Source organism: Carlito syrichta, unplaced genomic scaffold (assembly GCF_000164805.1).
Source record: "Carlito syrichta isolate Samal-C Ts95f unplaced genomic scaffold, Tarsius_syrichta-2.0.1 Scaffold308136, whole genome shotgun sequence".
In the NCBI taxonomy this organism is placed as follows: Eukaryota; Metazoa; Chordata; class Mammalia; order Primates; family Tarsiidae; genus Carlito; species Carlito syrichta.
Genome location: NW_007252232.1, coordinates 458,255 through 473,923, shown reverse-complemented (window position 1 = coordinate 473,923; position 15,669 = coordinate 458,255). Strand labels below are relative to the sequence as shown.

The 15,669-nt window shown below is 39.8% G+C and overlaps 1 protein-coding gene across 1 annotated transcript in view; it reads right to left on the bottom strand.

Annotated features, from left to right (window-relative positions):
- FRMD4B (FERM domain containing 4B) overlaps positions 1-15,669 on the bottom strand; it is a 233,164-nt gene that overhangs the window by 14,581 nt on the left and 202,914 nt on the right. Inside the window, exons 12-20 of the mRNA XM_008065027.2 lie at positions 15,142-15,218; positions 13,740-13,878; positions 11,854-11,995; positions 10,527-10,660; positions 10,318-10,437; positions 7,946-8,171; positions 5,157-5,210; positions 3,873-4,020; positions 345-464 (exon numbers count right to left, since the gene is read on the bottom strand). Coding sequence (XP_008063218.1) covers positions 345-464; positions 3,873-4,020; positions 5,157-5,210; positions 7,946-8,171; positions 10,318-10,437; positions 10,527-10,660; positions 11,854-11,995; positions 13,740-13,878; positions 15,142-15,218 — 1,160 coding nt within the window. The remainder of the gene's footprint in view (positions 1-344; positions 465-3,872; positions 4,021-5,156; positions 5,211-7,945; positions 8,172-10,317; positions 10,438-10,526; positions 10,661-11,853; positions 11,996-13,739; positions 13,879-15,141; positions 15,219-15,669) is intronic.

The following is a 15,669-nucleotide window of genomic DNA, read 5'->3' as shown; positions in this document are numbered from 1 at the left end:
TAATATAGTGCACATAAAACATTTAGCATGACACTCAGTAGCCACTTCAAAACGTTGCTACTGTTACTATCGCCATTCTCATCATTGAATAATGAATAGTAATACATGGTTGGAGAAATTAAGACACTAAAAAAAAAAAAAATCTCATATATATACCCAAACAAATCAAATATATTTTCTTTGCCAACATATTTGAAACTGTAAATTAGCAAAAAATGTAGAACCATAAAACAAGATCCTGCAGCAGGAAGTCATTTGACATGAACAAAAAATACAACAAAGCAAGATGAAACCTCAAAGCAAAAATCAACAGAGTCAAAGCAATGGGAATGAAGCTCTCTTACTCCAAGTGACTGCTGCTGTAGGCATTTCGGGTAAGAACCGGCGTGGTGGGCATGCTTCGTCCTCCCTGGGGCCTCCTCTCCAGAGTTTTGTAAGGGCTGCTGTGTGTCGACAGCATTTCTCTGTGATGACAAGAAGAAGAATTCAGGAAATGATGAATCTCCCAATATCTCTGGTAAACTTATCATAAGCGGATATGAAACTTACTGGAAACTGAAGGAAAGAGAGCATTGGGAGAAAGATGGGAAGGGTGTCGTCGTGGTTTAGTATCCTGGCATATCCTACACGAGTTTTAGGGGAAGCACATAGGGTTTGACTTTCTGAGTCAAATATGAAGGAAAAAAAAGTTTTATAAATGAGTGCACCGAATAAAACAGACTGAAGGCAACTACAGCTGGGGTCAGCAACCCCTTTTTTGAAAATGTTCTAATAGTAAATATTTTTTGACTTTATGGGCCAGTTGGTCTCTGTACTGACTACTCAACTCTTCCCTTGTAAGGCAAAAGCAACCATAGTTAATATGTAAGGGGCTGCGTGTGATGACTCACACCCAGCACTTTGGAAGGCTGAAGCAGGAGGATTACTTAAACTCAGGAGTTAAAGACAAAAAAAGAAAAAAAATTAGCCAGCTGTAGTGGCACACATCTGTAATCCCAGCTACTCGGGAGGCTGAGGAGGAAGAATCACCTGAGCCCAGGAGGTCGAGGCTATGGTGAGCTGAGGGTATGACATTGTACTCCAGGCTGGATGACAGAGTGAGTTCTCAACTCAAAAGAATAATAATAATAATAATGATAATAATCATAATAACATGTAAGAGAATGACCATGGCTGTTTCCAATAAAACTTGACTTAGGGCGGCTGAAATTCAAATTATATAATTTTCTCATCATGAAATAAAATTATTGCTTTTGTTTCTCCCCACTATCAACTATCTAAAAATATGAAAACCACTCTTAGATCATGGGCTACACAAAAACTGGCAGTGGGGTGGATCTGGTTCATGGGCATTGTTTGCCAGCCCTGGACTAGAGTGCAACGACCTTAAATCACTTTGTCTACTTCCCAGTGCAGGAAAAATAGAATTTGAGGTTTTAAATGTCCAGAATCCGATACCTCACCTATAGCTAATCAACACTAAACGTTTTAACCTGTAGCCCCAGCACTTGGGAGGCCAAGGTAAGAGGATTACTTGAGCCAGGAGTTTTGAGCCAGCAACATAGCAACATAGCAAGACCTCATATCTACAATAAATCAGAAAAATTAGCCAGGCATGGTGGTGTGCATCTGTAGCCCCAGCTACTTGGAAGACTGAGGAGGGAGGATTGCTTAAGACCATGATGAGCTGTGACTGCCACTGAACTCCAGTATGGGTGACAGAGGGAGATCTTTACTTGAAAGAAAAAAAAAAAAGTTCTTAGATACCTTTTCTAAGCATGTATATTTATAAGCATATATATTTTTTAACAAAAAATGAGATCTTGTGTATATTCATTTCAAAATTCACTAACATTTCATGTTGCTTAATATTTGTCAACATTGTTATTTTAATGACTGCATAGCATTCCACTATATAGATTTACCATCATTTATTTAAATAATCTACTAGTTAAGCATTTAGGTTGTTTTCAATTTGTCATGAGTATAAACAATGCTGTGATAAGCATCCTGTAGTTTTATTTATTTATTTTTTCTATTTTATTTTATTTTGATTTGAGGGTTTCACTCTGTTGCTCAGGCTGGAGTGCAGTGGCATGATCACAGCTTATAATCACAACTCACCACAGTCTTGACCTCCTGGGCTCAGGTGATCCTCCCACCTCAGCCTCCTGAGTAGCTGGGACTGCAGGAACATGCCATCACACCTGACTAATTTTTTGATTTTTTGTAAAGATGGGGTCTTTACAAAAAAAAGACCTATGTTGCCTAGGCTTGTCTTGAACTCCTGGACTCAAGCAATCCTCCTGTCTTGGCCTCCCAAAGTGCTGGGATTACAGATGTGAGCTACTTTGCCCAGCCACCACACCCAGCTAATTTTTTTGATTTATAGAGATGAGGTCTTGCCAAGTTGCCCGGACTGGTCTCGAACCCATGGGCTCAGGCAATCATCTTGCCTAAGCCTCCCAAAGTGCTGGGATTATAGGCGTAAGCCATTGCGCCTGGCTAGGTTTTCACTGGTCTTTAACAAATTAGAAATATAGCAAAGTATAGGTAATATTTTCACAAATCAAAATGCATAATCTACCTTTATTTTGAGATTAATTTCCATCTTTGCTGAGATATGGTATATCATGTTGACTAAAGTCAAATCACAGGCTTTGGAGCCTATCATGTTCTTTCTAGTCTACCTAGGTTCAACTCCTGATTCCCAAATTTACTAGTTGATGAACCCAAATGAGTTATTCATGGTCTCTGGTCCTCAGTGTATTTAGTAGTAACACTATCAGGGTTGTCATGAGGATTTCTGTATGTTAATATAACAAATTATGTAAGAAACACATAAACAAAATCTGGCACAAAGTAAGTACTCAATTGATGTTAACTTCATTTCATCATCATTATTATTATGACAATAATGGCAGATGTGTTTTTGATATTTAAATATCATTTCTTTCATGGATTCACAGTGCTGTTTGTTTGAACATTCTTATTAGGAAAAGTACACAATCCCATCTTGGATTCTAACTTAAAAAAACAAATACTATTGCATGGGCAGCCAAATTCTGGGACCCAGTGGTTTGTCATCTTTCTAAAACCTGGTCTCACTGCTCTGATATTTACCGGAGACATTTAAGAGAAAAAAAATTGTATTATCCACTTTACACATCACAAAATGAGTTTAAGTCCCATGTTTATTTGTAGGGACAGAAGTTACTCTTGCCACTTGGTTTGGCAAAGTGGATTTAATGACAATTTCCTTAGACTAAAGACAATGAAACTGAACTCTGGACACTATACCCAAATCTGGATGCTAATTAATGCCCTTATAACTTAATAAAAATCAAACAGACTTAAAAAAACAGCCAAATGCATTTTAAAAGACCTCAACACTTCCACTTGCTGTCAACAACAAATAACTGGGTTGGTTTCTATGCCTTAGTTTTATAAAATAAAGTTTTCTGAAAGGATAAATAAGAACAAGCAAAAATGTATCGGCTAGGCACGGTGGCTCACGCCTGCAATCCTAGCACTTTGAGAGGTAGAGGAAAGAGGATTACCTGAGCTCAGGGATTCTAGACCAGCCTGAGCAACATGGCAAGACTTTGTCTCCATAGCAAATCAAAAAATCAGCTGGGTATGGTGGCACATGCCTGTGGTTCCAGCTACTTGGAAGGCTGAGGCAGAGGGATTGCCTGAGCCCAGCGGCTTGAGGCTGCCGCGGTAGCCATGATGAGCATGCCACTGCAGCCTGGGAGACAGAATGAGACTCCAACTCAAAAAAAAAAAAAAAAAAAAAAGGTATCAACACTTTTGGAGGGAAGAATTCCCAGTTGCAAAGCACTACCTTTATTGATGATACAATCTCTCACCTGGACTGCCTGGTATCCACAAACTGCTCATTGATGGACGACTTTCTGAAATGGATTCGTTCAATACCAAGAGACTTGGGGGGAAGAATTCTTGGAGAATGAGGCACTGAACTTGATCGTTGACCAGCAAGAGTGAAGGTGTCATTGGCTATAATAAGTAAATAAATGAATTTAAAACGTAAGCAGGTAAATAAATACCTTGCCAACCCCTCAAAAAAATCAGAAGATCTTGTGAACAAAGGGTTTTTCCAAAGATGATGTTTGTAGAAGTATGTAACTTTCAAGGAGTTAATTTTTATATTTTAGATACTAGGAAAAAGAATTTACTGAATTCTCTTCTGGAGCCTGAACCAACTTTTGACAATTCAATATGTGCCACTTTGCACAAGCAAATCAGGTGAAATGATGATACAACAGCTTTTAAAAGTTCTATTAGTTTGGAATGGTGGCTCATGCCTGTAATCACAGCACTTTGGGAGGCCGAGGCAGAAGGACTGCCTGAGCCCAGAAAAGTGAGCTGTGGTGAGCTATGATCATGCCACTGTACTCCAGCCTGAACGGCAAAATGAGGCCCCAGCTGAAAAAAAAAAATCAGCTGGGCTCGGTGGCTCAGCCTGTAATCCTGCGCCTTTGGGAGGCTGAGGTGAGTAGATTGCCTGAGCCCCCAGGTTCGAGACCCGCCTGGGCAGCGAGACCTCATCTCTACAATAAATCAAAAAATCAGCCGGGCGTAGTAGCGCATGCCTGTAATTTGTCTACTTGGAAGGCTGAGTGGAAGGCTCGCCGGAGCTCAGCAGGTTGAGGCTGCGATGGCCGGGAGCAACCACTGCACTCCAGTCTGGGTGACAGAGTGAGACTCCAACTCAAAAAAAAAAAAAAAAAAAAAAAAAAAATCACCATTGGGAAAAGCTGGGTGAAGGACTATAGTATTTATATTTATATTATTTATATTTATACAACTCTTCATGAATTTATAATTTAAAATAAAAAGTTAAAAAAAATTAGAGAGGCTTAAAAAGAAAATCCTTATAGAGAGACTGACTCCTGCAAGGGTATTCTGATTCCCTGAAGTCATGTGATTTGCATGGTCCTGTTTTTAATGCTTAGTTAACCTAAATAGATGTTAATCATATACTTCCTTTCTCAACCATTTTGCATAAATGTAAGTTACTTTAGTCTATCTTTCCCAAACGAAAACCAAGCTATCTTTACTTAACCAAGAAAATTATCTTAATATTTCAGAATATACAATATTTTTAAACTGAAAGAGGAAAAGCCACTTACAATCATCATAGGTGGTGTCAGACAAAGAGCTGCTCTCTGATGGAATTATGTCTTCTGCAAATAAAAATAACTGCCTTTAGTATAATTGTATGTTTATACAATCAGATTGAGTTTAAAGAAGGAATTTTCATTGGAGTGCATTTTATTTTCATTTAGAAAAATGTATCTAATTATAGTACATTAAGAATAACTATTGTAAGAATGAACTCATACACTATTGGAGATCAAAACATCTTGTATGAATATTACATTGAATTATTTCTTACAGCGGAACAGACTTCAAGGGAGTTCTAGTTTCAAACTAGTTTTCCATGTTTCCTCTACACTGGAAGAAACCTTACCCTGTACATTTAGTGCTTGCAATCAACAAATTGGAAAGAAAAACCATGCCATTCTTACCATACATGCTAAATGTTATGTAAAATACATTTGAACTCTAATTTGAGCATCTACTGTTAGTACTTCTTTTTTGATCCCTCTCTGAAGAAAAGGGGCTTTTGTTAATAGGTGTATGGACACATTTTGATACATGAGCTTTTGGATTACACCAGGGTTTCTCAACAGGGGCAGTAGTTTTGGACTGGATAATCTTTCTTCTGGAGAGCTGTCCGTGCATTATAGGATTCACAGCCTCCACCAACTGGACAGCAGCAATACCCCACCTTCAGTTTTGACAACTAAAAGTATCTTCAGACAGTGCCAAATGTTCTCTGAGGGACAAATTGCCCCTGGTTGAGAACCAGTGAATTAGACAGACCTGGATTTGATCTTTGTTTTGCCATATATTGGCTGAGATTTTGGGCAAATTACTTAATCTTGGTCGTGCATGGTGACTCATGCTTGATAATTCCAGCACTTCAAGAGACTGAGGGTGGAGATCACTTGAGCTGAGGAGTATGAGGACACAGAGGTCTATGATCACACCACTGCACTCCAGCTTGGGCAACAGAGCAAGGCCTATCTAAATATATATATATATATATATACATATATAAATTATAAATATATATAATTACTTTATATAATTATAATCCATGTAGAAAAAAATATATGTATATATATGGGATGACAATAGCACCTATCACCACTTAGTGCTTCAGTGAGGTATTAGAATAATGAATGTAAAGCCCTTAGCCCAATTCCTGGCCACGTGACAGTGCTTTGTAAATGTTAACTACGCTTATTACTTTTGTTACCTATATGCAACATTCTGGTTGAAAATGACTATAATTGCTCTGAGTATTGCTAGTGCCCATTGAATATCAAATAACATATTTAGTAAAGACAACTATCTCAAATATGTTGATCTGCTTTGGCAAATCATTCTATATTCAGTGTTGAGTGTTTTGAGACAAGGTTCTAGACTAACACCTAGAACACACCTAACACACCTCAAAGTAAGCGTCACAGTTATTATGAAGGAAATCTCTCCATCCAATCTCAAGGATTAATCTCTACCAGGGTCTAATGGCCTATCTCTTAATTAGACATACAGTAGAGCTGGAAGGCACAGTGCCGGTATAGTCAACTGTCAGGCAAACTTTAAAAAAATCTATCCAATATATGCTCAACCATTGGCACCATCTGCTGCCCAAATGTCAGTCACTATAAAGAACACTTGAATTTCGCACTGGTTAAGGATGAATGGGCCATAGCAAATGGACATGGAGTTAAGTGCAATGCTAATCGCCCATTTCTATAGGTCCAGAATGCCAAGGCCAGTTGAATTTTGCATTCAGAGTCAAAGCTACCCTACATTCTTCAGCTGTGGTAGACTAACACTTGTGTGTTGATATCTGTACATGCACTTTCCAAAAGTCATATCTCTGCTTTATAAATATGTTCTACACTCAAGTATATTCTAAACCCAGTTACCAAATTATTTTATGTACAAATTTTTTTTTAAAGTACTGCTAATTATGACTATAACACTTCTAGGATAAGCACCATCCCAATCTCACAGAAGTTAAAATGTGAAGAAGAAAAAAAGTTATGGAATCAAAGAAGTACAATCATATTTCAATCAATGATCAAGGGTGAAAACTGTGCTAATAAGAATTTTTAAGGCCGACTGGACTTCAAATCTACCTGTGATTTCTCAGTTTACTTTTTTCTGAATAAGAAAATCATAGAGGTGGGAGAACTGCTCGAGGTCAGGAGTTCGAGACCAGCCTTGGCAACGTAGCCAGTCCTTGTATCTATTTAAAAAAATAAGCTGGGTGTGGTGGCTCACCCCTATTGTCCCAGCACTTTGGGAGGCTGAAGTGAGGATTGCCTGAGCCCATGGGTTCGAGATCAGCCTGTGCAACTTGGCAAGACCTCATTTTTACAATTAAAAAAAAAATTAGCCAGGCATGGTGACTCATGGCTGTAGTTCCAGCTACTTGGAAGGCTGAGGCAGAAGGCTCGCCTGAGACCAGCAAGTTGAGGCTGCGGTGGCCGTGAGCGTGCCACCACACTCCAACCTGGGTGACACAGTGAGACTCTGACTCAAAAATAAATAAAAAAAAAAAGGTGACTCTATCTTATAATGAGCCAATATTGTTTAGAAGATCTTTCATTCTGAAAATGAAAGCAGCACAATAAGTATAATACTACAATGGTGAAAATATCACTGAAAATTAAGTCTACATACTTGTAAGACTAAAATTCCAAACAATTTTTATCCTAAGAAATGTACTTTTATCTTGTTCTTTCTTCTATCTCTTATCAAATTAACTAGTTTGGAGATGCTACCTACCATTAAATATTGATTAGGGGACTCAAAAAAAACCTTACTTCTTACTAACCTGGTAAAACTGTTGCTTTCTGGTTGGGTTTCTTCCCACATCTAATTCGGTATTCGTTTATTGAATTTTCAATCTCCTGAAGCTTTTTCACAGCATCTGTGTAATCTTGCTTTCGCTTTTTCCTCACGGTTTTACAAAGGTCTGGCTCATTGGCAAGTTTCTTTGCAGCTTCAACCAGCTTTTGCTGTATCAGAAAATTACTCTCCAGTTCTTGCAAAGCAGGATCCTGCATTGATACAATGAAACCATATTATCTTTATGGACACAAACAATCACTCTCATACGCATTGGATAATAAATAAAATTCCTTATATTTGCAAATCAGATGTTCTTTGAGAATAAAATCTCCCCGAGTTTTACTGTGTAGACATGCTCAAACACTTTCCCTCACCCATCTTACCTTGAACTTCTCATTAGTGCAAATCTCTTACTTTGTCAAGAAAGAAAATGCCCTTTTACTCATTCAGTTGGCTGAGTAAAAATCATAGCTTCCAAAAAGATATTCTTTTTTTTCCTTTTTTCTTTTTTGAGTCTGAGTCTCACTCTGTCACCCAGGCTGGAGTACAGTGGCACGCTCACGGCCACCACAGCCTCAACCTGCTAGGCTCAGGCGATCCTTTCGCCTCAGCCTTCCAAGTAGCTGGAAATACAGGCATGCGTCACCATGCCCAACTAACTTTTTTAATTTATTGTAGAGACAAGTCTCTTCATGTTGTTCAGGCTGGCCTTGAACTTCTGAGCTCAGGCAATCTCTCGCCTCCACCTCCCAAAGTACCGGGATTACAGGTGTGAGCCACTGTGCCTGGCTTTTTTTTTTCTTTTTTAATAATTTATTTATGATAGATTTGTGGGGTACAAGAGAGGATTTACTACATAAGTAGGCTGCATTCCAAGAAGATTCTTTTTTTTTTTTTTTTTTTGGAGTTGGAGTCTCACTCTTTCGCCCAGACTGGAGTGCAGTGGCCGCTCCCGGCCACCGCAGCCTCGACCTGCTGGGCTCCAGTGATCCTTCCGCCTCAGCCTCCCAAGTAGCTGGAACTACGGGCAGGCGCTACCACGCCCGGCTAGTTTTTTATTTGTTGTAGAGATGAGGTCTCACCAAGTTGCCCAGGCGGGTCTCAAACCCACGGGCTCAGGCAATTCACTCACCTCAGCCTCCCAAGGCGTGGGATTATGGGCTGAGCCACCGAGCCCGGCTCCAAGAAGATTCTTAACCCAGGACTCATAGATGCAGAATGATATTGTCATATGCATAGCTTTAGAGACAGATACAATAGGATTTGATCCTCTTGCTGGTGGTTTTTTGTTGAATGACCCTGGATACACATCTTAACCTTTTAGTGCTTCAGTTTTTTGTTTGTTTTTCTTTCTTTTTTTTTTTTTTGAGTTGGAGTCTCACTCTGTCGCCCAGACTGGAGTGCAGTGGCCGCTCCCGGCCACCGCAGCCTCGACCTGCTGGCTCCGGCGATCCTTCTGCCTCAGCCTTCCAAGTAGTCGGAATTACAGGCATGCGCTACCACGCCTGGCTGATTTTTGGATTTATTGTAGAGATGAGGTCTCACTGCCCAGGTGGGTCTCGAACCCACGGGCTCAGGCAATCCACTCACCTCAGCCTCCCAAAGGCACGGGATTACAGGCTGAGCCACTGAGCCCGGCTTGTTTGTTTTTCATTTGTAAAGTAAAGATAGCACCTGCCTTATAACTGTACGCTGAAGAGTCAATGAAATAATATATGTGCATTACCTAGCTCAGAGCTGGGTATACAATGAGCACTCAATAAATAGCGAAGCTTTCAAAGACGGAAGCTGCTATTGTTCTAAAGCTAAGATGGTTAAATTTCTACAGGGTTATAGTCATTTTGGCTGATGACATGCAAATGAGAAAGTACACTCTATATGGGTTAACAAATCTTTTAATTTGATGATAGCTGTGTGCAATACATGTATTATCTCATTTAATACTCATTGCATCCCTCAAAGGGAAGTCCAATCATTACCCCATTTTACAGATGCAGAAAACTGAGACAGGAGAAATGAGACCTTTGGGGGGTTAAACGATTTGCCAAAGGCTAGTTTTAAACAAAAGAATCTAATGCTAGAGTTCTTAATTCTTATAATACTGTTTTCTCAATTTAGAAATGTTGGGGTTCATTTAATGCTCTCTCTGATTTGGGTAGTAAAGTTGTGAGAAATAACTCAATTTTTGATTGACGTGTGTATGGAGAATAGAGTTCCATTTGGTCTACACTATCCATTTTAACAGTTACAAATGCATAGCAGCGATTCAAAAACCAAAGTAACAAGCCTACTACACTGAACAGATAGCTTTTCAGTTTCACTGTTAATAGAAAGGCTCAGAGCTGGTGTCCATACCTCTTCACTCGGCAGCAAGTTGTCATCTAATTTGAACGTAGTGCCTACCCGTCTTCTGACCTGAGGAGGCTTCTCACCTATGTTCAGGGGATACTCCTTCGGCATTTTGCCTGTGAGTTCCTGTAAAAGAGAATACAAGAGTAGCAGATCACTGACACTGGCTGGAGTTGTCAAACACGGTCTGATGAGCCACAAGAAGCAGAACTCACAGCCTCCCGCAAACAGATCTTCTTAAGCTCCTCAACTTTCTGCAGGAGTTTTTCTTGCAACAGTTTTTCCTTCTTCTTCAGTTCAAGAATTTTCTCTCTTTTTTGCTCCTCACTAACTTCTGAGTCTTGAGAACCTGGAGGGGTGGGGGAAGTGCAGGGAAGGTTTATACAAGGCAGTTTCCTTCCTTCCTAAAGGACAAAGGATTTTTAAGCCAAACCTATTATTAAATGGTAGTTTATTTCTTTTCTCCTTGTTTCTGAATATAATAAAAGGAAACTGGGGAACATTTTCTCATGCTTCTGGGCATCAGACAGTGGGCCTGTAACAAAATGTGCCTTTTGCATTTTGGCTCAGTCTTTTGGGGGGTAATGATAAAATGCTTAAGGTTCCAGGCACACCCCAGGATAAATTTCATTTTTCTGTGCAGGAGAGAAGGTAAGATGTTTCTTGAGATGGTCATTTCAAGTGCTTCTTTAGCAAGCAAGGCAAGGGAATGTCCTGGGCAAAAGAAGAGTTTGCTTCAGATTTACAAGTTGACAGTGGGATTTCAATGGGACAAATCATTTCAGGGAAGTTACACATACGTAGTGATAAAAGACTCGATTTCTACAGCGAAGGGTTTAGAGGAAGCTATCACATGGGGGGGGTATGTGCCTGTAATCATGTTTGTAAAGCACTTTATATTACATGGAGAATTAGACAATCATCTGTAACAAAACTTAATATTAGGAGAAAAAGCTAATGGAATTTATGGGGGGAAAATGTCCTTTCAAGCCACCCCTGGGTACTCACTATCCTTGCATTCAGCATTACTTTCACAAACTATCTTCAATTAATTTTCTTTATACTCTTAAAAATTAGTTTTAGATGGGTGTGGTGGCTCACACCTGTAACCCCAGCACTTTGGCAGGGAAAGGCAAGAGGATTGCCTGAGCCCAGGGGTTTGAGACCAACCTGGGCAACTTAGCAAGACGTCATCTTTACAGTAAATAAAAAAATTAGCCAGGGGTAGTGGCACATGCCTGTGGTTCCAGCTACTTGGAAGGCTACAGTAGCCTGAGCCCAGCAGGTTGAGGCTGTGGTGGCCATGAGTGTGCCACTGCTCTCCAGCCTGGGTGACAGTGAGACTCCGACTCAAAAAACAAAAAATAAATTAGTTTAAAAATGTTATTCAAAACTGTTGAATACACAGAGTTTGATACTTATTTATTCCCTCCCAAGAATGAGTTAAAATATGAATTTAAAATATGAATTTAAAAGTGGCATATGATGAAAAAAATGTTAAAATAAAGATAGCCTGTACTTTCTCTAATCCCAAGATGTTACCTGAGGAGATTAAACTGCCATTGCTTGCCATGATAAACTGACTTTTTGCTTCCAGTGTCACCAGTTTGGAGATCCTTTGTGTTCCTGTCTCTGTCAAATCCATTGCAATATCGTCTAAACTTCTGGCTGAAGGAATTTTTGCCTAAGAGGTATACAACATTGAAACAGAATTAACTCAAACATATTTCAAATCAGTAAATAATTAAGTTACCATACAATAAACATGTCAACACACTGCCAGGTGCGGTGGCTCACGCCTATAATCCCAGCACTTTGGGAGGCCGAGGTGAGAGGATTGCCTGAGCTCATGGGTTTGAGACCAGCCTCATCTCCACAATAAATCAAGAAAAATTAGCCAGGCACGATGGTGCATGCCTGTAGTTCCAGTTACTTGGAAGGCTGAGGCAGATGGATAACCTGAGCCTAGCCGGTGGAGGCTGCGGTGGCTGTGAGTGTGCCACTGCACTCCAATCTGGGTGAGAGTAAGACTCTGACTCAAAAAAAAAAGTCAACACAGAGTGTGACTTTTAAATATATATATATGTGTGTGTGTGCATATATATATTTATATGTAAATATATATATATATATATATATATATATATACTTTTTTTTTTTTTTGAGTCAGAGTCTCACTCTATCACCCAGACTGGAGTTCATTGGTGTGTTCACGGCCACCGCAATCTCGAGCTGCTGGCCTCAGGCAATCCTTCTGCCTCAACCTTCCAAGTAGCTGAAACTACAGGCACGCACCACCACACCCGGCTAATTTTTTGATTTATCGTAGAGATGAGGTCTCACCAAGTTGCCCAGGTTGGTCTTGAACTCCTCGACTCAGACAATCCTCTTATCTCTGCCTCCCAAAGTGCTGGGATTACAGGCATGTGTCACCATGCCCGGCCTAATTTATATATATCTTCAGAAAAAAAAATACAAGCCTGGCCAGGCTCGGCGGCTCAGTCTGTAATCCCGCACTTTGGGAGGCCGAGGTGAATGAATTGTCTGAGCCCGTGGGTTCGAGACCCACCTGGGCAACTTGGCAAGCCCTCATCTCTACAATAAATCAAAAAAATTAGCCGGGCATGGTAGTGCGTGCCTGTAGTTCCAGCTACTTGGAAGGCTGAGGTGGAAGGATCACCGGAGCCCAGCAGGTTGAGGCTGCAGTGGCTGGGAGCGTGCCACTGAACTCCAGTCTGGGTGACACAGTGAGACTCCAACTCAAAAAAAAAAAAAAGCTGGGCTCGGTGGCTCAGCCTGTAATCCCGCATCTTTGGGAGGCTGAGGTGAGTGGATTGCCTGAGCCCGCGGGTTCGAGACCCGCCTGGGCAGCGAGACCTCATCTCTACAATAAATCAAAAAATCAGCCAGGCGTGGTAGCGCATGCCTGTAGTTCCAGTTACTTGTAAGGCTGAGGCGGAAGGATCTCCAGAGCCCAGCAGGTCAAGGCTGCGGTGGCTGGAAGCGGCCACTGCACTCCAGTCTGGGCGACAGAGTGAGACTCTAACTCAAAAAAAAAAAAAAAAATGCAAGCATTAGGCTTTGCAGCTAAAATGTTTTAATAACTATATCATGATTATCTCTCTTAGCATGGTTTAGTCACTAACTTCAAACTGTCACCAGTAATATCACTGCCAGTAATGTCACCAATATACACACATATGCATGCCAAAAACTTGGCCAATCTTACAGCTTTTAAAATCAGCTTATATACTGCCAATCTTTTAAATATTTAAAAAATGGAAACGGTTGAAAGTTTAAAAAATAAATAAATAAATAAATAACTCAAATACGTGTGCTTGCATCTTTTTTGAGAAAGCTTATCTTCTGAGTATAAAGCAAAAGAAAGACTAGAGTCTGTCCATACAGAAATGCTGCTGGTAACTTACTTTGCTTTGCTTCCGGTCCAAGTAAAACTGATGCTGACTAATTGCCATTACCCAGATGGACTTGATGAGAGAAGAGTTAGCATACCATGTTTGCACATAGAGGCCACTTTGTCCAAAGGTTCTTCTTGACACTGAAATCCTGAAAGATTAAGGAAAGTACTCAAATCTTACCCCTCTGGTCCAGCAGGACACAAAATGTACCCTGTAGCAGTGTTATAATGAATCACCTTTCTCTTACAGTTTGCTGCATAAACTCTTATGTTAATCGGGGTCAAGTTTCTGATTTTCTCCGTTTACAATAAAACCAATTGAATCTAAGAAATCTCTTTCCATATAAACTAGGATATTCAAAAAGATATATGCACAAACTCAAAAGCTGATAAGGAATCAGTCACATCAGAGGCCATACAAAGATATTTAGTTAGAAACTATAAGAACTTGGGACCATCACAAGGGGTAAAGAATAAATGTGATAATATTTTAAAGATGCAGCAATCAAATATGGGATAAGAATCTGCTTCAAGGTCAAAGAGCATCTCAGATCTAGGTAGATTTGGCTGATTCTAACATTATCTGAGGAGACACATGACACTGGCTGAAAAGATACAAGTTCAAAACTGGTCCAGACTGGTCCAGAGTGCTGCTTGTCCATCAGATGAAAAGAGGGTAGGGGAGGGGACACAGAAAGAAGACAGACATGATGTGTAAGTGGTAGTGGGTGTACTGATGTTCTTTGTAGGAATCTGGCTTATCTCTTCGGGCCATCTTTTCCTCACAGCTGTTTCCTCCCATTTCTGACCTCCAAACATCCATAAACATTATCTTGGGACTCAAAAGCACTCAATAAGGGCTGATTAAGAATTTATCTTAAGAACTTAGAGAGCCTACATCCTGACATCAAATCATGTTAACTTGGCAACTTTTTTTTGTTTTAATGACCAGTAACACCAAAACGAGTGAAAGATCTGAAGTGACATTTCTTTAAGAAAGATATAGAAATGGCCAATAAACACATGATAAGATGCTCAGCCATCACCAGAACTAGTTATTCATGAGGGAAATGCAAATCAAAACCACAAAAAGATACTACTGCATACCCACAGGATGGCAATAAAACACACACGCACACAAAACTAAAAATAACAGGTGTTAGTCAGGATGTGGAGAATCTGGAAACATACATTGCTGGTGAGAAGGTGAAAGAGTGCAGCACTGCTGAAAACAGCCTGGCAGTGCATCAAAGTTTAAAGAGAGGTAATCATTTGACCAGCAACTCCACTCCTAGGTATACACCCAAGAGAAGTCAAAACATACGTTTGTAAGAAACTCGTACACAAATGTTCACAGCAGCATTTATTTATACAGTGAAGGGATCTTGCAGAGAAAAATCTGTGAGCCTTACCTTCGTGGATCGTGAACCTCAACAGCAAATTTTTTCTCACGGAAATATAAGTTCTCCAGCTGTTTCCATTGGAATAACTAAAAAAATAAGAAAACAGAAAAGCCACATAACTTTAATTATTCTTACTTTTACTATGTCCATAAATTGGTTTAGTAGTCAATTGCTTGTAAGTTCCCTAAAAGGTACACTGATAAGCTTAAGCATGGATATGTGATTCAGTCTTTTTACAAAAATAACTACTGCCTGAAACCATTTTATTCCTTTTCCTGACATTCTTTAGCTATTAAACTTCACCTCACCAATAAATCTTCTTTGAATAAAACCAAGCATCAGTAGAAGAACATGCATATTATTTTTCCTCTGACTCAACTATATGATAAGGAAATGTGTGTAGATTCCAGTAAAAGGTGTTGATTTCAAATTTAAATGGAAAGATAGTCAAAGGGATGTTTCCATAAGACCAGAGATTACATTTCAAAAGAACACAAAGTGAAAGTAAAAGGGAACACCCCCCCCCCCCCCCCCCCC